This window comes from Apostichopus japonicus, chromosome 9 (genome assembly GCF_037975245.1).
Source record: "Apostichopus japonicus isolate 1M-3 chromosome 9, ASM3797524v1, whole genome shotgun sequence".
Classification (NCBI taxonomy): domain Eukaryota; kingdom Metazoa; phylum Echinodermata; class Holothuroidea; order Aspidochirotida; family Stichopodidae; genus Apostichopus; species Apostichopus japonicus.
In genome coordinates, this window is record NC_092569.1 from 30,478,028 (window position 1) to 30,504,058 (window position 26,031).

General features: G+C 33.8%; 1 protein-coding gene across 1 annotated transcript; it reads right to left on the reverse strand.

The window, feature by feature from the left end:
• Positions 1-5,729: 5,729 nt before the first annotated feature.
• LOC139972944 (uncharacterized) lies at positions 5,730-24,301 on the reverse strand. The gene is made up of 12 exons (XM_071979261.1): positions 23,538-24,301; positions 16,286-16,316; positions 15,255-15,427; positions 14,599-14,863; positions 14,028-14,236; positions 13,327-13,536; positions 12,431-12,640; positions 10,030-10,239; positions 9,238-9,447; positions 8,689-8,988; positions 8,163-8,424; positions 5,730-7,107 (listed from the first exon to the last, which is right to left on the reverse strand). Exons 1-12 carry the CDS (start codon positions 23,607-23,609, stop codon positions 6,605-6,607), a joined length of 2,655 nt encoding a protein of 884 aa, XP_071835362.1. The 5' UTR covers positions 23,610-24,301; the 3' UTR covers positions 5,730-6,604.
• Between the last annotated feature and the right edge of the window lie 1,730 nt (positions 24,302-26,031).

The following is a 26,031-nucleotide window of genomic DNA, read 5'->3' on the forward strand; positions in this document are numbered from 1 at the left end:
CAGTGATATTGCAATTTAATAACTCTTAATTAATGTATTTGGTTTTTAAAACGAGTGTCGTGCTACGTTTTAATTTTATTACGTTCAGTGTGGTTTATGATCAAAGGTTTTGTAATTGTGCGTAGTTGTGATGTCAATTCTACCAAACCGATAAAAAGAGTAGGAATGCTGATTTACTTGTTCTGGTTGATATCATCCATATGTTTAAGAACCCTTTATGGGTGATTATGTTAGCTAAGTTACTTTGCTTTTGGTTGGAAGGCAAAATTAAAGCAGTAACGAAAGGACAGGAAGTGATACTACTAATCAACACTTTTTAACATTCATGAACTAGTACAATACATATTATATACCGTGAAATGTACGGTATGATCTATTCTACACTATCGATATGTATGTACAAATATCAAATAAACACAGTTTGAAACATTCGAAGTTTGTCAGTGGTATGCTATATGAACAATACTTCCTTGTTTTATGATGCCTACGTCCCACCCTGTTTGCGGAATCGAGTATCCTCACATCTGATTGAATAAACATGTCAGTTGTTTTGTTGGGCTTTCACTGAATTTTTATTATTTGTAAAACTTACATCCATACTGACTGTAAACAATAAAAAAAATCTTTGTCATTTGAATCTAAGGAGCTTGTTTTGACATTTAAAAAGGTACACTGATATCAGATTACAAACCTCTCTTTTAATGGAAAAATTATTTTAATTTGTAGCAAGAAAGGCTCCAGGGGCTTTAAAACAAGTCAATAATGCAGAGGAGAGACGAGTGGTCGGAGAGAAGGCTAGACGTGAGACCTTATTCGTTCCCACGGCAGCAAACCAAACGTAAAAGTTTTCCAAAAAACACATTCTAGTTCAGCTGAATTATTTCAGATGAGTTATAGCGATGCGCATGCTGCGAAAATTCCGTCACTTTTTTCCACCTTGTTTGAATGACTGCCATTTCGTCATTTTCCATTAGATTTGACTGATCGTTTGTCAGAGGTTCGAGTGACTTCATCTTCTTTATATGCAATCATATTTGTTAGGTCATTTGAGTACAAAAGGGATCATTTTCTGATCCTCCTAGAAATGTCGTCCGAATCTGCTGAAATATTGTGGAAATAATGTTTGAATAATGGTGAACCAACGTTGTTTGGAAGAAATGTTTGTTTCGTCATCTATGGGCCCAAAACCGGGCCTTCTGTATGTAATGTTGGCCACATATCATATGCAGTGAACATGAAATTTTTTTCACAACTATTTACTATTCATGACCAGCTTGCGTTTTATGTGAGTAGCAAAATGTCTTCCAACTTAATTTTACCGTAATTTTGGGAAATAATTCCACCCGTGGGAGACTTCATCATGTCAAATATTTAGTTTCTATGCAGGCTTTCTATCTAGTTCGATGGCATACTCTATACAAGGACTACTTGGCAGATTTGCAGTTTGAACATTTTCACGGTTGTATGTGGAATATGTGAGGATGACCTATTTTGTTGGAGCCGATTTTCTCTGCGGTACGTCGATTGTAAACAAGTTGAAGGTCGTTCTATTATTGTATATGCGCAATTTTAGGACAACGCAATTTAAACGTGATATCCACAACATTTTAGCAGACTTAGCAGAGGAATACTTTTTTTTTGGTTTGCGTTCTAATATTGCATGAATTAAAACTACGAAGTACATATACTGTTGGTTCTTTGTTTTGCAATGGGGCAAAGTTTATCACTATTAATTAGTATAACGACATATTGTATACAATATGTTCGTGACAGTGTTTCCAAGGAAAACAGGAGATGGAGGAAGGAAATGAAACCCGATGTGTCTGCTTTGTCTTACTTTTTTGCACAAACAAATGGATAAACGGCTCAAAAATATTGTCATTTCTCAGCGTTGCTGCTCTGGTTGGTTACTTGCTGGTAGCAAAGGATACTCAGCCATGTTTTTGCGGGTATGCGGGTGTCGGTGTGTGCGCTTCTGTGACACTTGCGTGGGTCCGCGATATCTCCAAACGGAATGATGGTTATTTGTCATACTTTCTATGTAGATGTATTATAGTAAGAAGTTGTGCTCCATCTTTCTTGGCACTGACCTTATGAATATTAATGAGGTAATTGGATCAAACGTAAAAATCTTTACATTACTATAACTCCGAAACCGTGATTCTGACTGTAGATAAACTTGGGATATTGTTGTTGGTTAATAACTAGCCCATGTAGGCCAAGATTTACATTTCCACATAAAATGCATTTTGGGACACATTCTTTTGGCCCGAGTTTGTGGGCCCCAATACTTTTGGGACCATTTAGGCCCACTTTTTCTTTTCATTGCAATAACTCCGTAACCGTAAGTCGAATTGTAGCCAAACCTAGAATACAGTTGTTGGTTAAAAGCTCGTACATTTAGGCCATCTTGGCCCAAACAAATCCGGGCCCGTTTTTGGGCCGGGTGGCCCAAATTTTATTTCCACGTCAAAAGCATTTTGAGGCACATTGTTTGGGCCAAAATACTTGTAAAAAATTGGACCCTCCAAATGTGGGCCCAAGTGGTCACTTGGGCCCACATTTTGGAGGGTCCAATTTTTTGGGGGAAACTATATTTTGAGCCACTTTGGGTCAAATATATTTGTGACCTTTTAGGCGCAAAATATTATCGGGACCCAATTTTTTGGAAGGTGCCAAATTTTTAATTTGCAATAACTCCACAACCTTAAATCAGACTGTAACCAAACTTGCAATTCAGTTGTTAGTTGATAGCTGGTATGTGTGGGCATAAATATTTTGCTATTGATTGATGACATAAAACACTTAAAGATTCCACTTAGCAAGATTCAGTAGCGCGTATTACGGGACTGAATGTTCGGAACCAAATAATTTTCCTTTAACTTTATGTAAACGAGGTAGAATTCTTGGATAACTTTCAATACCACTTTTGCTGGAAAACAAAATGAAATGAAGTATCATGGTTGCCTTTGTACTGTTTGATCTGATGACATCACAAGGAAATAGATATTGACGTATCGATAAAGTGTCATCAGATTCTTTAATACAATGAAACTAATGCGTTTTGTTATTGACCTTAGTGATTATCTGTGTTATTGCATGCTAAAGAAGCTATATGACACAAGGCTGTTATATAAAAATCCGATTTAAACCCACCCCACCTCAATACACCGTTACACTTAATTATGGAAGAAATTAACCCCTTAAACAGAATGTAAGATTGAAAAGGAACATATTTGATATTGACTAAAACTTCAATTCAACAATTATACTTACAAAGCGAAAGAAAAACACGAGATGCAATTAAAAGAGAAGTGTGTCTACATAATCCACGTAACATTTTGGCTACACGAGTACGTTTCGTGTTTAATTTGAAGAGCCCCCTCTATTTGCTTTCGAAAGGTACACATGTCATATAGCCATCACTCCGTGCTTATAATTGATATGAGTTTATTCAACGTATTTCTATAAATATTTAAACAACATTTAAAAAAATATTAACGTAATCACGTATTCAACCTTTTAAATTGGTCGGAATGTTATAAACGTTCTCGCGGTCTTCCAGAAATTCCCCCTTTTTGCCATGTTATTTTTTTCATTTGACAGAGTAGCCTATGAAGTATAGATTTTCTATCTATCTATGAAGTAATTATTTTTGCTGAAAACTCCTTAGGTCAATATATATATATATATATATATATATATATATATATATATATATATATATATATATATATATATATATATATATATATATATATATATATATATACATATACATATATTGACATTTTTTTTTTTGACATTCTTAAATTATTTATGGACATACTTATATTAGTTTTGACATGTTGATATAAATTCGGACATACTCCTATTATATGTGACATGTTTATATTATTTTGGGACATTTTGCACCAAATGGCGTGAATTCAAACGCAAAAATGTTTTCTACAAATATGATATTAGCAGTTACATTCGACATGTTCATATAATTTTTCGACACTCTAATATTACTTTGGACATGCTCATTTTATTTTTGGACATACTTATATTAATTTCGACATACCTATATAAACTTGGACATACTGCTATTTGGACATGCTTATATTGTTTTTGACATTTACACGTATGGCGTTCCGTATTACGACCAGTGTAAAATTAAATCTGTCGGAACATTCTCCGACTTTTTGAAGGTGGCATACTCCTATTAGAGTCTATATCAGTCCGCTCGATTGTTCTCCCTCAGGAAAAGTGCCAAAAAGCAGCGGGAGAACATCTTTTGTGACCTGTTATAAATCATAATCTAGTTTTTTTGTGGCTTGCATGTTGAAAAGCATGAATGGAAGTACATGTGGTGAAAAAATTGGGTCAATTGAGGCAATTTTAGACCCCTTTAGGCCTCCCAGGAGCAGCGTAGGAAATTTGCTTACCACTGAGGGAAGAGGTTTGTTTACAAGTCACAAAAACTTCCGGCTCGGATAGTAAAAAATCTTCACGGTCATGGTACGGAAAATTGATGGTGCCATGAAAGGCCAACTGGTCAGCTATCCGGTGATGGGTAGCGTTAAGCTAGTGAAAACTTCTATCTAGACTTAGAGACTTCATTACTTGTGTGATTTAGTGTGTAAGTCAATGGGGCTTTTAATGGGCGTATGCTACCTGAAGCACGATTACTATATGGTTACAAATTGAGTGGCTGTCGTCATAATTGGAAGAGCCCCCTCAGTTCGATTTGAAGAGTACACGCATCACGGGAGAATCTTTACATAGTTTTCTGAAATATGTTTTGATAGAATTGATAAGCAAATATTGAAAGAAATATTTTTCCAGCAATTTTTAGCAATATTCGTCAATATTAATTTCAAATATACTTTGTCGGAACATTTTTAGGTTGTTATTAATTTGCTCTCGTGGGCTGATACGTGAAGGTTAAGGATTATGGAAATGGTCCGGTAAAGTGCCCAAAAGTATACTCATAAGTCTACTTAAATGGTAACGCATAACATCTTGTTCTGTGAGGGTGAAGATACGACCCGCCTAAATGTGAATCTTTCAGAAATTTCTCTGCCGTTTTAATTAGAAATACTACAATAAAAAACAATAAACATGTTTATGAGTCATCTCAAGGCAATGTTAGTGTTAGTGTAAACAGTCTTGTTGGCATTGACAGGATGATACGTCGAGTCCGTTTATCTTGCTCTTAATTGTTCACAATTGTTCAGCGTGAATTAATACTGGTTCCATATATTAAGGAAAAACCACAGTCGGTTATTCATATTGCATTATCTTTTCGTTGTAGTATTTGGCATCCATAAGTTAACACAAAGTTATGATATATTAGAAAATATTCTAGTCACATTTTAGATGCTCTGATTGTAGGAAAGAGCGGATGGGATGCTGTCAATGAAATATGCGGGTATTAGAGACTTTGCTATAATTTTTCCACTCTTTTAGCCTTTCTTTGGTTGATGTTTTCTAAAAAATATCTTCTTTCCATTGACTAAGACTCAAGGTTTACTCCTATACTTCCTACTTAAAAATTGCTTGAATTTATACATGAATCGAAACTTGGAGTTCAGAGAAATTAAAATGTTTCAAACGATACCAGAAATTCGGTGACGAAAATGTGTTTTATATATAAACGCCAGTTCCTGAGTCATCTACAAGACTCCTCTATATGTTGTTTAATACGAGGGAATGGAGTCGGAATTTGTAAATCTCAAGGGGTTGCCTAATATTTCTTATATTGGTTATATGTTTAAGACAGTAGTTAAGCTTTAAATATTTGATGAACTGGAAGGTGATTGGTGCGGATGATCATGTGTTTATAGACCTTAACCAGCAATTCGGAGAAGGAAGAATTCTACATTTGGGACAATCAATCAGATGAAAAAAAAATGAGTTAGGGTAAAAAGACAGTTATGTAGACTAATGACAAAGTGAGCGAGACTGGTTGTGTTTAAACCTTTGAAAGATAACTCATTAAAGGAGTCGCCCGGAATATCGCTTATATGATCAACTTCGTGTGAATATAAACTCTTGTTTAGTTATCGAACGCTAATACATGACATTATGGAGCCACTGTGAGGAAAGTGATTCGCGAATAAGGAGGGAACATATAAGGATCGTTTCGGTTGGTTGTGTTTTTCTGAATAAAACAGTGGATTTTACTCAGGAGTCCACTGGAATTACTGATCATAAGACATACTAACTAAATAGCTCAGAAAGCATATCGAAACGTGTATGATGTCGTGCCCATGTTGCCATTTGCTTCAATACAACATAATGGCAACATTTGAAGAAAACAAATTACTAACCAGCATTCTGGTGCCATGTTTTCATATACTTTCATCGTATTTTATTTGATATCATTTTCGGTGCCATTATTAAAGATGGCATTTTAACAAATAAATTCCAAGTTCACTGCAACTATCACAAGTATTGTTCACCATCATTTGATATTGTCCCTTAAAACATATTCATGTCTTGGAAATACACAGACTTTGTCATACTTTGATATGTACTTCCATAGTTAACATATATTAGTATATCGCCAGCAGTTTTCTATCCTTTTTATTCTGAAGACCCTGACTAACTATTTTGTTCATTGAACAGAGCGAATTTTCATTGTTGTTGTCGTTATTCCGCAATCAGAGCCGTGAAGATTCTTCCAGAAGATGCCGCGGTAATCGTTGTGCGAGTAGTCACCGTTGAGATTGGAGAAGCCACATGAATAGAAAGTTGTCTCATAGACCGGGTCTTTGTTTTTGCAGCATCTATAATCGTTATAACCGCTACAGCCATCGCAATCTGTGCATTTATAATGTGGACGATAATAATCATAATAATAATAATAATAATAACAATAATAATAGCAATAATAATAATAATAATAACAGTAGCAGCCACAGTCAGAGTACTCGTAGTCGCCTGTAGCTACGCGGTTGCTAAATGAGTAGCAGTTGCTGGTAGAGCCCGTATTACTATCGTCAGGATACCACCAGCCACCTCTGTGTTTTTCTGCGCAATCGAAGGTACTCGATCCATCATTGTCTTGATCGTGCGTACTAAATCGATATCCTGAATTTGCTGCCATTGCGTTATTACCTAGAAGGAAATAAACAAATACTTAATGAAGTTATATTTTTCTCAAGTCTTGTTATTTGCATACTGGACGTTATTAAACTACCGGGGTTAGTTTGCTGTAATTGTCGGTTGTTAGTGCGTTTGTTGTTGTGTTACTCATGCTTGGATTTGACTTTAATTTAAGTTTTTTCATATATAAGTTCTTGAGCTTTCCCAAATAGGTGTCAATTTCCGGTCAATTTTGACGATTTTCTTTGGGAGCCTTAGTTCATAAATCGTTCATAAATAAATAATATATATATTTGATATAAATAGTAAAAGCTATGGTACTTTTCAATTTTGTGACGAATATTATTTAGTAAAGCGTTTAAAAGGTAATTGTCTCATGAGTAGAAATGTTAACAGCTAATTCTTTGTAGCACTCAATTTCTGACAAATGAAATGTATAGTTTTGCTTTTTAAACTACTAGGTTTTGAAATAAGAAGAAAAACATGTAAAGTGTTGGAATTTCTCATCTTTGTCACCATCATCTTTGTGGAACGTCTTATCTTTTATCTGACGTTTTTACATCCTTTCGATCATAAAAAAAAATAATGAGATACTTATATTTTTTATTATACATTTATACCTATAAGAAATAAGGCAGATAGTGCCATTTGGAAATGCAACACATACAATTTTCTTGACCGATCTCTCACAAAAACGTCCGAATTAGTTGATATTTTCTATTACCATTGTAATATGATAGGCCTCTTGATAATTCCATGAACAAATATTCAATGGTCTAATGAAACTTAATTTTTTTCTCTTTTGAAAACGGTAAAGTCATATTTCATGATATTTCTAGGTTCCCAGGCTAGTTATTTTGCCTTTCTCTTCTAAGATTGACAAAGTCTATATGAAAGTGCAAGGTCTAGGACATACCCAAGTATCTATACTATATTTGTAACATGACCTGAGTATATGTACGAGTGTAATTACTGCAGTGTGATTACAACTACAGGTAGTTATGTTAGAATAATATTATGTAATAACTAAAAGTCTGCGTATGATTGACGTTTAGCACAATACATACCAGCATTTCCATTGTAGCCATCTAATGATAGTTGGTATTTGTCTCTCTCGTTGCTGATACTGAAAGATGAATAACGGCTGTGGTATGTTGATCCTTCCGTGTTTGTCTTTTCTATTAGGAGTTGGTAGGTTTTTTGATTTGTCAATTTGTATATATTGTCGTTGCCAATCCAATGATCTTCTGTGGGGTTTCCAAACCCGTTTTTGTACTCATTCCAGTTTCGATAAAAGTTGACGGATCTACTTGTACGTCTTTGCAAAATCTGTAAAGAGAATCACTTAGTTTATATATGACAGGTGAGTAGTGTATGAAATATCACATTTTACTTCAATAAGTAAGATAAATTAATTGGTGAAGGTCAATAATCCGATTTGTTTTAAACTGAAAGGAAGATCTGAAAGAAGAACTGAAAGGATCAATTTAATAAATAATTGAAAAATAATTTACTTTAAATGTAAGTCCTGTCATATATGAAAACACAAGTTTAACATTGAAAAGCTTTTTATTGTCAATGGCTAAAACTTACTGTCCATCCCCCACTAGAAAATTCACAAAAAACTTCAAACCCGGAGCTTCCAGCGGGATAAATGGTATATTTTCCGTTATTTCTTCTACCCGCTGTGTGAAGATCAGAACAATCTCTCGGTCCACTGCGGGTACATGTAAGACCATCACCTTCAAACCATTCGTTACAGTAACATCTACGGATATTATTCCGCTCCTCGCAGGTTGCGTCTGCACTACAACTGTACCTCTCACTTGTAAGTACGTTACTGGTGCAGGTTATTCGTAAGGAACAGTCAGAATTGATGTATGATTCACCTTCCTGGTAAGATAAATGTTAGACGACATATTCCAAATATAGTAAAATATATGTTAATTTGTTACATTTTTAACGACTTTTGATGACACACTGGATTAAAACTAATATACGGTCAAAAACGTTTCAAATATATTAGGTAACGTTCTACGTTCTGGGTGTATCATAATTGCGTTGCCATATCTATGTATTTTCGCTAGGTCTAAATGAATTACAGGCCAAGAATTTAAGATACCTTAAAAGAATCGTACTGACCCTTACTACACTTCCTTTGGTAGCAACAAAGCAGTTGTGGGTGCACGTCACTCCGTCACCTTGGTAGTTTTGATTGCAGTAACATTTACGGACACCGTTCCTCTCATCACAGGTTGCGTGATCACTACACTGGTAACTCGTCTCTATAATATGGTTGTTGCTACAAGTTGATCTTCGTGTACATCTTGAATTGATGTAAAACTCGCCTTCCTAATATAAGATATTCATTGGGAAAAATATAATATTGAAGGAATTTTGGATTTGCGGTTGTCACTGTGAAATGTACAGCATTGCAAGAATGGTTGGTCAATTTCATTTTTTTTTCTGGCAAAGGGTATCAACTTTTAAGAAAGTTTAATGCGGTCTTTGCAACCCTGGTGTTAGGGGCCAAGGGATTTACAATAATTTTTTTTGTTTAAAGTAGATGTCAAATGTTGAATTCCGTGAAGGTTTATTGCCACTAAAAACTTAACTTAAAATACGTTTGAAACGCCATATTTAGGAAAGATGTACCCAATAATATTGTTTACGGTTTATAAAGGAATGCACATCCGTAGAAGTGATATTATGCTTCTGACTAAATGTAAAACATCCATTGACTGACACTTTGCCTAGCCTGTCCAATAAAATGGGGTACAAGGTCCCTGCCTAAACACAATGCGCTCGCCACACGGTTATCTTTAAATGTAATGCGATATTTGAAAAGCTTAAATAGTAAAGGTTGCGTGAAATAATATGAACAATGAATTAAGAGCTAAGCATTTTAAAATGTCCTGAAAGAACTGTACTGACCCTTAAAACACTTCTTTTGGCAGCAACGAAGCAGTTGTGGGTGCACGTGACTCCGTCCCCTTGGTAGTTTTGATTACAGTAACATTTACGGACACCGTTTCTCTCATCACAGATTGCGTGATCACTACACTGGTAACTCGTCTCTATAATCTGGTTGTTGCTACACGTTGATCTTCGTGTACATCTTGAATTGATGTAAAACTCGCCTTCCTAATATAAGATATTCATTGGGAAAAATATAATAATAAAGGAATTTTGGATTTGCGGTTGTCACAGTGAAATGTACAGCATTGCAAGAATGGCTGGCCAATTTTTTTTTTCTGGCAAAGGGTATCAACTTTTAAGAAAACTTAATGCGGTCTTAGCAGCCAACTCTGATGTTGGAGTCTAGGGATTAACGTTTTTTTTTTTTTTTTTTTTTTTTTTTTTTAAAGTAGCTGTCAAATGTTGCATTCCGTGAAAGTTTATTGCCACTAAAAGCTCAACTTACAATACGTTTGAAACGCACTATTTAGGTATGCAGTACCCAATAATATTGTTTAAGGTTTATAAAGGAATGCACATCCGTAGAAGTGATATTATGGTTCTGACTAAATGTAAAACATCCCTTGACTGACACTTTTGCCTAGCCTGTCAAATAAAATGGGGTCCAAGGTCCCTGCCTAAACACAATGCGCTCGCCACACGGTTATCTTAAAATGTAATGCGATATTTGACAAGTTTCAATAGTAAAGGTTTGCGTGAAATAATTTGAACAATGAATAAAGAGCTAGCATTTTAAAATGTCCTAAAAGAATCGTACTGACCCTTAAAACACTTCCTTTGGCAACAACGAAGCAGTTGTGGGTGCACGTCACTCCGTCACCTTGGTAGTTTTGATTGCAGTAACATTTACGGACACCGTTCCTCTCATCACAGGTTGCGTGATCACTACACTGGTAACTCGCCTCTATAATATGGTTGTTGCTACAAGTTGATCTTCGTGTACATCTTGAATTGATGTAAAACTCGCCTTCCTAATATAAGATATTCATTGGGAAAAATATAATAATGAAGGAATTTTGGATTTGCGGGGTCACAGTGAAATGTACAGCATTGCAAAAATGGCTGGTCAATTTCATATTTTTTTCTGGCAAAGGGTATCTTCTTTTAAAAAAGTTTAAAGCGGTCTTTGCAACCCTGGTGTTGGGGGCCAAGGGATTTACAATTATTTTTTTTTGTTTAAAGTAGCTGTCAAATGTTGCATTCCGTGAAGGTTTATTGCCACTAAAAACTTAACTTAAAATACGTTTGAAACGCCATATTTAGGTAAGATGTACCCAATAATATTGTTTAAGGTTTATAAAGGAATGCACATCCGTAGAAGTGATATTATGCTTCTGACTAAATGTAAAACATCCATTGACTGACACTTATGCCTAGCCTGTCCAATAAAATGGGGTACAAGGTCCCTGCCTAAACACAATGCGCTCGCCACACAGTTATCTTTAAATGTAATGCGATATTTGAAAAGCTTAAATAGTAAAGGTTGCGTGAAATAATATGAACAATGAATTAAGAGCTAAGCATTTTAAAATGTCCTGAAAGAACTGTACTGACCCTTAAAACACTTCTTTTGGCAGCAACGAAGCAGTTGTGGGTGCACGTGACTCCGTCCCCTTGGTAGTTTTGATTACAGTAACATTTACGGACACCGTTTCTCTCATCACAGATTGCGTGATCACTACACTGGTAACTCGCCTCTATAATCTGGTTGTTGCTACACGTTGATCTTCGTGTACATCTTGAATTGATGTAAAACTCGCCTTCCTAATATAAGATATTCATTGGGAAAAAAAAATAATAAAGGAATTTTGGATTTGCGGTTGTCACAGTGAAATGTACAGCATTGCAAGAATGGCTGGCCAATATTTTTTTTTCTGGCAAAGGGTATCAACTTTTAAAAAAAACTTAATGCGGTCTTTGCAGCCAACTCTGATGTTGGGGTCTAGGGATTTACAATATTTTTTTTTTTTTTTTTTTTTAAAGTAGCTGTCAAATGTTGCATTCCGTGAAAATTTATTGCCACTAAAAGCTCAACTTACAATACGTTTGAAACGCACTATTTAGGTATGCAGTACCCAATAATATTGTTTAAGGTTTATAAAGGAATGCACACCCGTAGAAGTGATATTATGCTTCTGACTAAATGTAAAACATCCCTTGACTGACACTTTTGCCTGGCCTGTCAAATAAAATGGGGTCCAAGGTCCCTGCCTAAACACAATGCGCTCGCCACACGGTTATTTTTAAATGTAATGCGATATTTGACAAGTTTAAATAGTAAAGGTTTGCGTGAAATAATATGAACAATGAATTAAGAGCTAAGCATTTTAAAATGTCCTAAAAGAATCGTACTGACCCTTAAAACACTTCTTTTGGCAGCAACGAAGCAGTTGTGGGTGCACGTGACTCCGTCCCCTTGGTAGTTTTGATTACAGTAACATTTACGGACACCGTTCCTCTCATCACAGGTTGCGTGATCACTACACTGGTAACTCGTCTCTATAATATGGTTGTTGCTACAAGTTGATCTTCGTGTACATCTTGAATTGATGTAAAACTCGCCTTCCTAATATAAGATATTCATTGGGAAAAATATAATAATGAAGGAATTTTGGATTTGCGGGGTCACAGTGAAATGTACAGCATTGCAAGAATGGCTGGTCAATTTCATTTTTTCTTGCTGGCAAAGGGTATCAACTTTTAAGAAAGTTTAAAGCGGTCTTTGCAACCCTGGTGTTGGGGGCCAAGGGATTTACAATATTTTTTTTTTTCTGGCAAAGGGTATCAACTTTTAAAAAAACTTAATGCGGTCTTTGCAGCCAACTCTGATGTTGGAGTCTAGGGATTAACGTTTTTTTTTTTTTTTTTTTTTTTTTAAAGTAGCTGTCAAATGTTGCATTCCGTGAAGGTTTATTGCCACTAAAAACTTAACTTAAAATACGTTTGAAACGCCATATTTAGGTAAGATGTACCCAATAATATTGTTTAAGGTTTATAAAGGAATGCACATCCGTAGAAGTGATATTATGCTTCTGACTAAATGTAAAACATCCATTGACTGACACTTTTGCCTAGCCTGTCCAATAAAATGGGGTACAAGGTCCCTGCCTAAACACAATGCGCTCGCCACACAGTTATCTTTAAATGTAATGCGATATTTGACAAGCTTAAATAGTAAAGGTTGCGTGAAATAATATGAACAATGAATTAAGAGCTAAGCATTTTAAAATGTCCTGAAAGAACTGTACTGACCCTTAAAACACTTCTTTTGGCAGCAACGAAGCAGTTGTGGGTGCACGTGACTCCGTCCCCTTGGTAGTTTTGATTACAGTAACATTTACGGACACCGTTTCTCTCATCACAGATTGCGTGATCACTACACTGGTAACTCGCCTCTATAATCTGGTTGTTGCTACAAGTTGATCTTCGTGTACATCTTGAATTGATGTAAAACTCGCCTTCCTATAAAAAGATATTTAGTGGGAAAAATTAAATCTGTAAATGTATTATGTAAATGAATTACGATAATCGACAAGTTTAACAGTCATAATTAATGTAAGTTTCACTCTCCTGGAAATGATAAATGTTAAACGGCATATTCCAGTGAAAGTAAAATCAATGTTAATTTGGTACAACGCTTGATAACGCTGTTTGAATAAAACTGAACTTCTACTATCAAATGGTCATGAGCGTTATATATATATCTTGGGTAAAGTTCATCATTCTGGATGTAATTGCTTTGGATGCCTTATTTTGTTAGGTCTCAATTAGAAGACTTTTACGAGAACATGTACAACCGAAATATGGGGAAAATCAATATCAACAATAACAATGAGAATTATTAACAGATATAATAAAGAGTAAGGTCAATCAATTGCAATCCAAGATTTTAAGTTATAGAGTACTTTTCATGTTATATATTAAGACTTGTGAACGGCATCAAATACACTTACTGCTAATACGACGCCTTCCCCTCGGACGTAACAGCCACATTGCTCTTGAGGTATGCAGCTATCTCCAAAAATCATGTGGTTTTCTGGACAAAGACATCTCTCTGGTTCCGCTGGATCCGGTCTGACACAATCATTCGGATTCTCACAAGTCCTTTCACATGTATTATCATAATTATCCTTGTTGGATGAGCACCAGGTAATGGGTAAATCTGGTAAAACCAAAACCACCGAAATTTCATCCTAGCTTGAAGTGCTAACTTACTTTTATTACATTACGTTATTATCGAATCTTTTTACCATCGTAATGCTCTGGCCGCTCGGAACAATTGCTGACTGTTAACAAAGGATCAAATGTGAGCCAGATTTGTTATTGTTTAGACTCATTCAACTTATACTCATTTATGTCACACATACAAAATAATATTACATTTTTAAGTTTTCGACTATGGGAATCAATAAATACAGCTGTGTATGATATTCAGTTCCTCCATTGGAACCTTTTCTTTATGCATTCTTTAATTTCCGGTTTGACTACAAAAATGTGGAAAAAATAATTTAAAGAAAGTCTTACCTGTTATTCCTTCGACACCTCCAAGACTTGTTATAGAATATTTCCCCCATTCATCGGCAATGCGAAAGTTGTCGTATGTCAAGGAATACGACTGGCCTGCATAATTCTCTAGCTCGATGCGCAGCTGGTACCTCTTTTGGTTTATCAAATAAGCTAACTTTTCATTACCAATCAGAAATTCACTGCCTAAGAAACCAATTCCGTTTTTGTATTCGTTCCAGGTTCGATTAAAACCGATGGATCCATCAACACGTCGTTGTATGATCTGAAGAATTCAAAATATCGGTAGACAACTAACAGATACATTTCATTATTTTATGATCTAAACCAAATCGTGGGGCTCACATCAATAAATACGAATAGGATAGAACATATTTGTGATGTTTCGTTATATGTTATCTGTATACATATCTATATCATTATCATAGGTGTGCACATACAATAAGTTTTCTAATCGTATTAAAAGTCAACGTAGTTACTCTGGGTAGTTTTGTTTCCAATATTAGGCTATAAATATTCATACATCGTACACGGCATATCATCCGACACACTTTAACACTAAAATGGACTGATCATTCTAATAATGTCCTACAAAGTGTGTCTTGGAGAGTAACTCTGATAGTGTAAGTGTTCACGTCTTGAAATACATTACTCACTGTCCAACCTCCAGATGTAGTGTTATGATCACAATATGTATGAAATGGTTCCGGATACTGGTCAGGTTTAATCAGGTATACACCGGATTTGGCGTTGGTAGAAGAGCATTGGTTAAGTACTTCATAACAATCCCTTGGATACTCCGGGGTTTGGAATAGAAAATACTGCAAGTCTAGCACCAAGATAATGTAAAGAAGAAGATGAGAACAAATCGTAAAACTGTTGCAGATACAGTTCCATGTGTAAAGAATTATTTCAAGACAAATATAATATATGGCTACATTGCAATAGATTTGTTTAAAATACACAGTAAACATGACGTGGTTACTACTATGAACCATAATATAGGGTATTCAATCATTTTCGGTTGGTATTAAAGGAGGCTAATTTAAGCAATATACTTTATTTGAAATACAAATCTAACGCAACGAACTACCGTGATCATGTGGCGACATGGTCACAGAAGCAAACATGATTAGTAATAGCTTTCCTCGACATGTGGGAATAATCTGGCCCTATTTTCACCTTAAAATAATTTAACATTCATCAGCACTAACCTGAGATTTGAAAGTGACAAATTATTGAAGGAGCCAACAGTAAACAAAGTCTTAACAAAATGCGTGTTTATTCCTTCTGTTGCCGTTACTTGTCATTTAGCCTCCGAAGAAGATCCTGCTTAGATCGAACGTCGGGCCAACTTACTTTTCACAAACTACTAACAAGTATGAGTACATATAAGCGGAACTATCTGTATTGCTTGAAATAAAATGCTGACTAATAACTTGTATCTCTTTCAGTTTATTTATCGCTAAATTAGAGCTAAAACAACTTCAATACACAGTAATGGGAAATTATTGAGAATTTTAAATCATCTTACAAAATTGAAATAGGAGAAAGTACCACATTAGAAGTACATCTAAATGGTTCATTTCTCAATAACACTTTTTTCGAACTATTATTTAGATAACAAAGTTCTGTTAATTGGTATATAGTTTATATTAACCGTTACCCTTACAAAATGAAAACTTACTTGAATCGTTGACTCTTGTGCTTGAGGATACCTGAGGTAAAAAAAACAAATAAAGGGAATGAACGATTAAGTGAAGTACATTCTGAAGAAACAATATCGAGTTAAGAAGGTTGTACGGAGGTCAATGTATCACAATATACAGGGCTTACGCCAATATTTTACACCTTCACTTTAACATAGCATATCATTTTAAGTTTAAATATACAGAACAGAATGTTATAGCTCATTAAAATACAATCTGATTTCGCTTTTGATTTAAATAAATGAACTATTTCCAATTTGTCAAATATTACAGAGAAAGGTGATAAGAACGGAAAAAATCACATTCCTATGTCTTAGCAGTAATATGATGTTTCGCAATCTTAATATCAATTTAACATTGATTTTTCTGCTCATAAGCATAGCTAAGACTAAAAGCAGATTTTATTGAATACCTTTAATTGTTTGAAAATATGATTATATGTCTGTGTTCATGTCTTTTAATACTTCTTATTCTCATTACTTTACATAAAACAATCATAGGTCACCATACACTAACTTAATTAAACGATCATAACTACGATAAGCAGATGAAAGTAATAATTTTCTTTGCATTATTGTAATCGAAATGTGAATGACATATGATCTGAGAAAGCGAAAAGAAAACCTACAGTATATTATTGAAAGAAAATTAAGAGTACAAACATTCAGCGTTATCCACGGATTAAAAACAAATTGAAACATTACCCACGTCCTTAAAAAAAAACAACAAAAAAACATGTATCCGACTATACATTTTTCCGCATAATAGTACTTATTTTGGCAGTAATGAATTTTGTTCATTGCAGTTGTGTTGTGAACTGTAAATACAAAAAAAAAATAGTTGATAGGCTTTTGTCATATATAAGAACCTTGATGGCCGCCAAAGTTGTTTGACACGCTCCTAAGTTGCATATTATTGACCACATGCGGTATTTTTTACCTTTTCGCATACTAAGAACATCTTCAAAAAACGGTTATTTTAAGATATTTGACGTTTTGCAATGTGTTCGTGTCGTTCATACGCTTCCGTAACCTATTACCAAAACTGAAAAGGTCTCTATTATGCAGAAACGATGCAATTCAAGAATTCAACATTTTCTGTCTGGAAACTTAAATAAAAACAACTGATATTATTGCCGAAATCTCGAACTATGTGCAAACGTACTCTGGTTACAATATTCATCAAATTGTATTATATTTTCACAATGAGACACTTTTTCTGTCCTTCTTGAAAAGAAATGAAGAAATCCATGATCTGTAAAACTTTGATCTCCTAGTGGTGTTCGTATAGTAAGCTTAGTGAAATTATCTATAGCAGGAAACTATATATATTATGCTCATGAGGTACTTATACACTGGGACAACGTGCAATATACCATCAAAAGCTTGAAAATAGCCAAGTTTTGACAATATGTTTTAAAAAAAAGAGCTGCAAAAATGCATACCAATGGAAAATTCATCCGTTGAGAAGAAGAGTATTGTTTGTTTTCGATACGACTTGGACAAACATCAACAACACAATATATCTATTTTTTCCTCAACATAAAAAACACGTTTACGTTTAACGCCCCAGCTACTAACCCTAATTGTCAACATTTGTTTGCCTGAAAGCTACAACTGCTACAACAACTTTTTGCGACAACACCTTTTGCTTTAACATAGAAAATATGTCAATCTTTTTTAGAAACATTGTTTGCAATAACTAAGGCTTTCAATGTACATACATTATGCAGAGTTATCTGTAACCTACAAAAGCATGGTTAAAGTAGTATTTTATATTTTTATGAATACAAAAAAAAAAGAAGATCGGAGTAGAAAATATTTGGGAAATGCCTAACACATGTATGACGATTCACGCTCAATCAAAATAATCTCATGTACAGCAAAGACAAAATAGCGTATCCATAACGAAACCTGTTTTGTGATTACCCTTTGTCTACATCAGCAAAAACGGACACTCTTTAGGCAAAATTTACGTTTACTGTTTCTATTTAAGGCAGAAAAACATTCTTGAAAACGCCCAAGAACATCCCCGTGAACCCAGCTCTTATGAAAGCAGACCCTTGTTCATAACAAATCGTGCTTGAATATTTGTTTTAACCTTTCCTTTGCGTAATTCTCTGAAGTATCCTAACATATAACACATAACACATAATATCATAACGACAAATATTTTTCTTTTCTTCTCTTGATATAAAAGGAAGTGTCATTTGACGCCTGTGCGCAAAGCTTTGTATGAAAGAAAGTTAGATATTACGTTGAAGGAGGAAATAATTCAGATATATTTCATGAAATGCCCGATACGTCTAATTCAGTAAGGCATCACATTTATCCTATTGAATATAACATATTAGAATTAGTATTTTATTTGTGCATTGGTTCACGAGACTTCTTACATGGCTTACATGTGCTAAGATTATCCGATAATTCGTCAATTAAGTATGTTTGAAGGAAGGCTAATGATATACCAGTCGTGCAAAAATTCTTCTTCATATAGGATATTTTTTTCAGAGTAGTTATAAAAATATATAAGTGCCTAAGTAAACGATATCTGTTAACTTTAAAAGCAATTATAGGTAACTGTCCAACAGACATATCAAATTTCAAATATGACTCTGTAAATTTATATCCATTTTGAATTATTTTGACAATCAACATTATCTAGCTTCCCTCAAAACAACACGATTTTGAATCATAGCCGTTCTTGTCTACGTGATCACGTGTTGTATGGTAACATTTTCAATATTTTTTTTTTTTTTAAATTATAGACTTTGTAAGCAAGAAACGAGGAAATGATGGATACAACCCTGTCTTGTCGACAACGTGGCAAAAAACTCCGAATCATAAATTCTAAAATTTCTACAGTTTTGTTCTTTTAAAAAACAGCATCAGGAAATTTACAACGGAAACGCACAGCGAGAAGGCGTACGCATTAATTTATTGTTTTGTCTGGGAGGATTGAGTAATGTTAATAAACAAGTCTGTTTCACTATTCTCCTCTTTCTTGACATTGGTCTGGTACAACTTTTAAAAACAAATTCTTAGCTTCAATATTTGTTTATTATTGTGGGTTAGTAGACGATCTTTCTGATGTCATAGGCAAAATTTCAAAACGAACAACGTTTCACAGTGACTTTTTTGTATTATACTTTATTCTCAATTTCTTATCACTTTTCATAACATTGAGGTTATAATTTTCGTACTTTATTTTTAGTTTTAAAGCGGCGTTTTGTGCAAACTTGTTACAAACATGTTGGCTATTAGAATAACTATATTTAGTAGATGATTATTACATTGATAGCGTCAAAATCATCCATATGATAAACGCACATGACCGAATCGAAAATATTATTAACAGATGCATGTGTAATACAATACAATGACCGCCAGAAGGAAATAAGACATTGGAGAACAATCAGTGTTACCTTAACCCAGAAAATCGTAAGGGAAACAATTGAAATTAAGAGGTTGATACATTTTAAGAAGGAATATTAAGATTGACATTGCTTGGTCATGAACAAAAAAGTTTCAAGACAAAATACAGAGTTATTAAGATAAACAGTTTGTACATAAAACTCTTAGAGACGATGTATCAGTATTGAGCTAGTACGAAAAGGGGTTACTTGGCTTACAAATATCGGTTGCCTAATTACCTGTATCAAATATAAGGTGTGTTGGGATGTTTGGCAAATAATTGTTGATCCTTGTAAGATACAATCGTTTCCTCTTGTATATTTGCATGATGAACTGATCAATATTCATTTGTTCGTAGGCCTACGTGCCTGTTTTGAATAGTGCATTACATAAATGCGTCTATTCTGTTATGTTTTACAGATACCTGCCCAGAGGGCAAAATGAAAGTTGTTGTCAGATATATATACATTGTAATACTTAACATATTAACACTTTTGTGAACGAGAATTTGAAAGTGCTTGGAATTCTCTAATTTTGAATTGATCTAGTACTGTTTTTGTAGTGTAAATTTGATTGTTAAATATTGCACACATAAACTGTTACAATACTGAGGTTTTCTTGGCTCGTTTTGTAAAAAAGAAAACATTTAAGCTACACTGCGTAGAGCTGCCATTTTTATGTACACGAAAAACACATCAATACATTATGTTCACATATTAAACGTCTGTATATTAGGAATTATGCTTCTTTCGAATATTAAATCCAACAGATTGATAATATCAGTATAAAGTTGTAAATATAGCAAGTTGGATATTAAACTGATTGAAAAGTTTATTTATCATTTCTGTATGCATATTTATTCTTTAAAAAATCAAATGCTGAAATTGATCTATTTTATCATACTAGTTGGACAGTCATTTTGACGGAGAGATACATTTTGTATTCGGAAAATGTGAAAACTTTTATGAATTGACAGAACAAATTGTCATCGTGAAGGAATAACTTCACAAGTTGTTTTATGATATTGTTACTTGTTCTATACATTTTCATTTTAAGCTTCATGCGATATTTTCTTTGATTAACAAATTATTGGTTAACAAGTTAATCATAAAGTCATTTTTCCTAGCGTAGGTTAATGGATACTTAATCATATGTAGGGTTTTGAAACACGTATGCCCTCGTTACAAGACCGTTTAGGTTTCTTGTGAAACAACTTATAGAGTTTGTGTAAATTTATATTCATTTTGAAAGTTCTTGGCAATAAAACCTCGTCTAGACTCAATAAAAACAACACGATTTTGAATAATAGCCGTTCTTGTCTACGTGATCACGTGTTGTATGGTAAAGTTTTCAATAGTTTTAATTAAAGACTTGCATGAAGAAACGAGGATATGATGGCTTCAAGTCTGTGTTGTCGACAACGTGGGAAAATAGTTCTGAATCATAAATGACAACATTTCTACAGTTTTTTTTTCTTTTAAAAAACAGAATCAGGAACTTTACAACGGAAACGCACAGCGAGAAGATATATACATTTATTTATGTTTTTGTCTGGGATGATTGAGTAATGTTAATGAACAAGTCTGTGTTATTGTTCTACTTTTTCTTGACATTGTTTTGGTTAAGCTTTAAAAAAAAAAAAACTTTCTTAGCAGAATCTTTCTTTCTTATTGTCGGTTAGTAGACGCACTTTCTGATACTGCAGTCACAATTTCAAAACTAAAAACTTTTCACATTGATTTGTTTTTATTTATACTTTATTTCCTATCACTTTTCATAACATTTAGTCTATAATTGTCGTACTCTAATTTCTTAAAGGACAGTTTCATGCAAAATTCTTACATGTATGTCGACTATTTAAATATTCACATTTAGTTGATGATTATTACATTGACATGCGTTAAAAATCATTCCTATGGTTAACGCACATGACCGAATCAAATCAGTTTTTAACAGATACATGTGTAATACGATGCTATGACCGCCAGAGGGAAAACAAATCATTGGAGAACATACAGTGTTACCTTAACCCGCAAAATAGTAAGGGGAACGATTGAAATTAGGAGGTTAATACGTTTTAAGAAGGAATATTAAGATTGACATTGCTTGGTCATGAAAAAAAAGTTTCAATATGAACTACACAATTATTAAGATAAACTTTTTGTACACTAATGGAGACGATATTTCAGTATAATGCTAGTATAAAACGGTGATACTTGGCTTTTAAATATTGGTTGCCAAATTACCTAAATCAAATATAAGGTGTTTTGAAGATGTTTGACAAAAAAATTATTGTTGATCATTGTAAGATACATTCTATTTCCTCTTGGGTATTTTTATGATGAACTGATCAATATATATTCGTAAATACTTGCCTGTATTGAAGAGTGTGTTACATTAATGCGTTAATTGTGTAAGGATTTACAGATACCTGCCCAGCGAGCAAATATCCAAGTTTTTGTCAGTTATAAATTGTATTACTAAACATATTAACAATTTCGTGAAAAGCCAATTTTAAAGTGTTTTGATTGATCTTAGATGAACTGTTACAATACTGAGGTTTTCTTAGCTCGTTTAAAAAAAAAAAAAAAAGTAAATTTGCGTAAAGCTGCTATTTTTATGTACACGAAAAACCTATCAATACTTTAATTTTAACATATTAAACTTCTGTGTATAAGAAATTAATTTTTGCGGAATACTAAATCCAACAGATTGATCATATCAGTATAACTTTGTAAATACAGCAATTTAGATATTAAACTTATTCAAAGTTTAATTATCATTTCCCGATGCATATGTGTTTTTTTTTTAAATCAATGGCTGAACTTTACCATTTTATCATACTAGTTGGGCGTTCATTTTGACGGAGAGATAAATGTTGTATTCGGAAAATATGAATAGTTTTATGACTTGACGAAACAAATTAACATTGTGAAGAAATAACTTCGTTGTTGAAATTGTAAGTTGTTTTATACGTACGGATTTTACACTTCATGCTATATTTTCTTGACAAACATATCATTATTTCACAAGTTATCATAACGTTATTTTTCTTAGCATAGGTTAATGGATACTTCATCATATGTAGGGTTTGGAAACCCTTATGCTCTCGTTACAAGACCGTTTAGGCTTTCACGATGAACGAGAAACTTGTTTTATTAAACACAGAATTGTGTGAATTTGAGATATATTTAAGTTATACATTAAGACATTTCATTATGTATGTCTTTTTTGTATGTTTCAAAGTTCTAATCCAAGAGATTCGTGTTGATTTTAAGTAGTTTAGTCTCTAAAAAAGACATGTAAAAGGTAGATGTACTACGTAGTTAAACTATGTTGTAGATTTTTCATTTACGTGTTTGTTTGGTTCTCAAAAAAATCAACGATGTAATTCATAATTGTGTATCAACAATGATACAGAATGGACAGAACTAATATTTAGGCCACATAAGAAAATATAAGGGCAAGATAATAAATGCAATAAAGTAATACAGAGAGATAATTGTGTGCAAAATAATGCTCGATAATGCAAAACATTACACACACAAAAAATATCTAAGTTTCAAAAAAGTTAGATTTGAATAGAGCGGATTAGCTCACGAATCGTAATATTGCTACAAATACTCGAGGTAAGTCAGCGCAGGTAGACCGTTGTTATATTTTATATGTAGAAAAAAAGGTAAGTTTTTAATCTGAAGTTAATGAAATACTGAGTCCCAAATTGTAAATCAGTGAAAAAAGTATACAAGTAAAACAAATCAATTCAATTTTACTTTGAAGAAATTAATTTCAGTTTATTAATATGTTAGAGACTTACCCGAAAACCATTTGAGTTTAAAAGCAGCAACACCGCAAAGACGAAAATACATTTGCTTCGAAGTTCTGCCATTGATCCAAAATGAAACAGAGAAAAATGGGTGCACGAAATAAAGGAGATACTTGCTGACCTTCTGAGAGAGTGACATAAGTAATGAACGTGAATTCGTTACCCAAGGAGGGACCTTCATACGTACGGATGTCCAATTACACCACGTTATTTATCAGTCGGTCACATTTAAGATCCATAACCTATGTCATGCAATCTAGTGTGTCACATATCGACATCTGTATATAATGTAAGTGTCGTTATTATTACAAGATAAATATGTGTTATATTTTACTAGAAGCTCTTTTATCTCGAACTGTTAGTAAGAATTAAAGAACTCGCAATTCAAACACAAGGAAATTATAAGAATGGTTGTTTACATCTCACACAATAAATGCCAAATTATCTGTATTTTGAACCATTACTGGATTAAATTACTATATTTTCATTGTCTTAAGCTTGTCACATATGTTTGCGAGTTAACATATGATATTAAGTCGAATAGAGAAGGTGAATGATAAGAACTAAGAACTGTGTTTGTTCGTCGATTAAACTTTTTAACTGATATGGGACATCATTTCTGCAAAGGACGCTCACAACGTATTAAAATACTTTAACACCAAATCACTCGGAATCGTGACATATCAATATCAAACAGCACCTTTCGGATATTAGACGAATCACAGGAATAGTATTTTCTGCTGGCCTAACAAGGAAATAGATTAATTATATTTAACGATGTGGTTTTGTCTTTATTTACAGGGGTGTCAAAAAATATCAATAATGTGGATACAACAACAACAATAATTTAATTTTTCCAAATGATTTGCATGTCTTGTACAGTAACTTACTACTGTTAATGTCCCGTTATACATGTTTTGAACACAAAGTAGTAATTACTATTAATTATTGATACACGGTTGTGGGACATAACAGTAGTTCTTGTACTAACCATTGGGTGCGAGTTCCTTAATACGAGTTTCTTCATCTCAACATGACAAATTGGCGTAATTTAAAGAGAGTTGTGAACTGGAATCAAACGGTACAGTACCTACTTTACTAAAAACACATAGCTAGTACAGTAACTACTGGTGCCACATTTGACACATGTTACTACTGATCATGTCCCACAGCCGTGTTTGCAACACGTAACATGTGTTACAGGTGGCACCGGTATTTACTGTACTAGTTATATGTATCGGATGGTTTTCCGCATATCAGTCCATTGTTTGTTACAATATCACTCATGCAGTAAACTGTTCAAATAATACAATTCACTTTAATGATCATGACCAGAAACTACCCATTTCATACGCAAATTGACGGACAACATAATATTTATTATGATGTCAACGTACCTTAACTGCTTTAACGTTACACAATTATTTACAAGGTAATGCCTTCTATTTTCCTTGCTGTTACATACAAGCTACTATATGCTAAACAACGTGGCTGGCAACTTACGATACTTAACGGAATCTGATTAACCTATAAACCGTATGATATCACGTGATTGAGCCACGTAGCACTGTTCCACGTGTTCGATGTGATGACATCACAAGGAAGTACATCTTGAATTATGACGAATGGTGTCTGGATTCTTTACTACGATGAGACAAATGCAAATTGTCAGAAGTTATCATCTGTGCCAAGAAATCGGAGTTCATACTTCTTGTGTTAAAGCATTTGCCACCCCCCCTCCCTCATATAACCTAGAAGAGGTATCTGACCTTGTTGTTATTACAGGATTGTATTCGGAATGTAGTGAAGTATTATATAAGCCTACTACAAGAGATCGCATTAAATTGTACTGTGTCAGACAAATTGTTTGACACTGGATTAAAATGTTTACTGGTAGTAAGAAACAATCAAACGGTTGAACCCGCGTATATGCCGTGAGTAACACTGAATGATATCGGCGGTTTATAGTACATGGTGATTTGGTCAAAATGATACAAACATATGTCTTTAGTATCTCTAATTGTAATATTACAACAAGGAAGTAAGCTATCTCAACGACAATCATTGTGACATATCGGAGGAGAGCCATCACCTCTTACTTATAAATGATAAGCGATTATTCAAACACATTTCTAGCAATATTTAAGAATATTCGCCAATAATAAATCATTGTCGAAATATAATTAAATTTCTCTCGTGTTCTTCACCATTTTTTCCCATTCCGTCTAGGTTTTTATTTTTACTGTACGGAGTAGCCTATGAAAGTCTTTATGATTAAAGTTACTGATAACTTATTTGATCAATATAAAGAAATACCATTTCAAAGACGTTTAGAATATTTGCACCTGATTATGCAAGTGTCCTACCCTCTAACACAACAAAGATCACTTTGAATTACTGGTAGCAATTTGGTTATCAAATATTCGGCGTCCCATACTGCTTACAAATCGACTTTCACCGGTACTGGAATATAAATATGAGTGTT

Bases quoted from the DNA above. Each gene is read 5' to 3' on its own strand.
- LOC139972944 (XM_071979261.1), bottom strand. From the start codon at position 23,609: ATGGCAGAACTTCGAAGCAAATGTATTTTCGTCTTTGCGGTGTTGCTG. The intron at 9,448-10,029 runs GTCAGTACAGTT...ATCTTATATTAG, and splicing joins CCAAAAGAAGTGTTTTAAGG to GAAGGCGAGTTTTACATCAA. The intron at 7,108-8,162 runs GTATGTATTGTG...ATTTCCTTCTAG, and splicing joins TGGCTACAATGGAAATGCTG to GTAATAACGCAATGGCAGCA.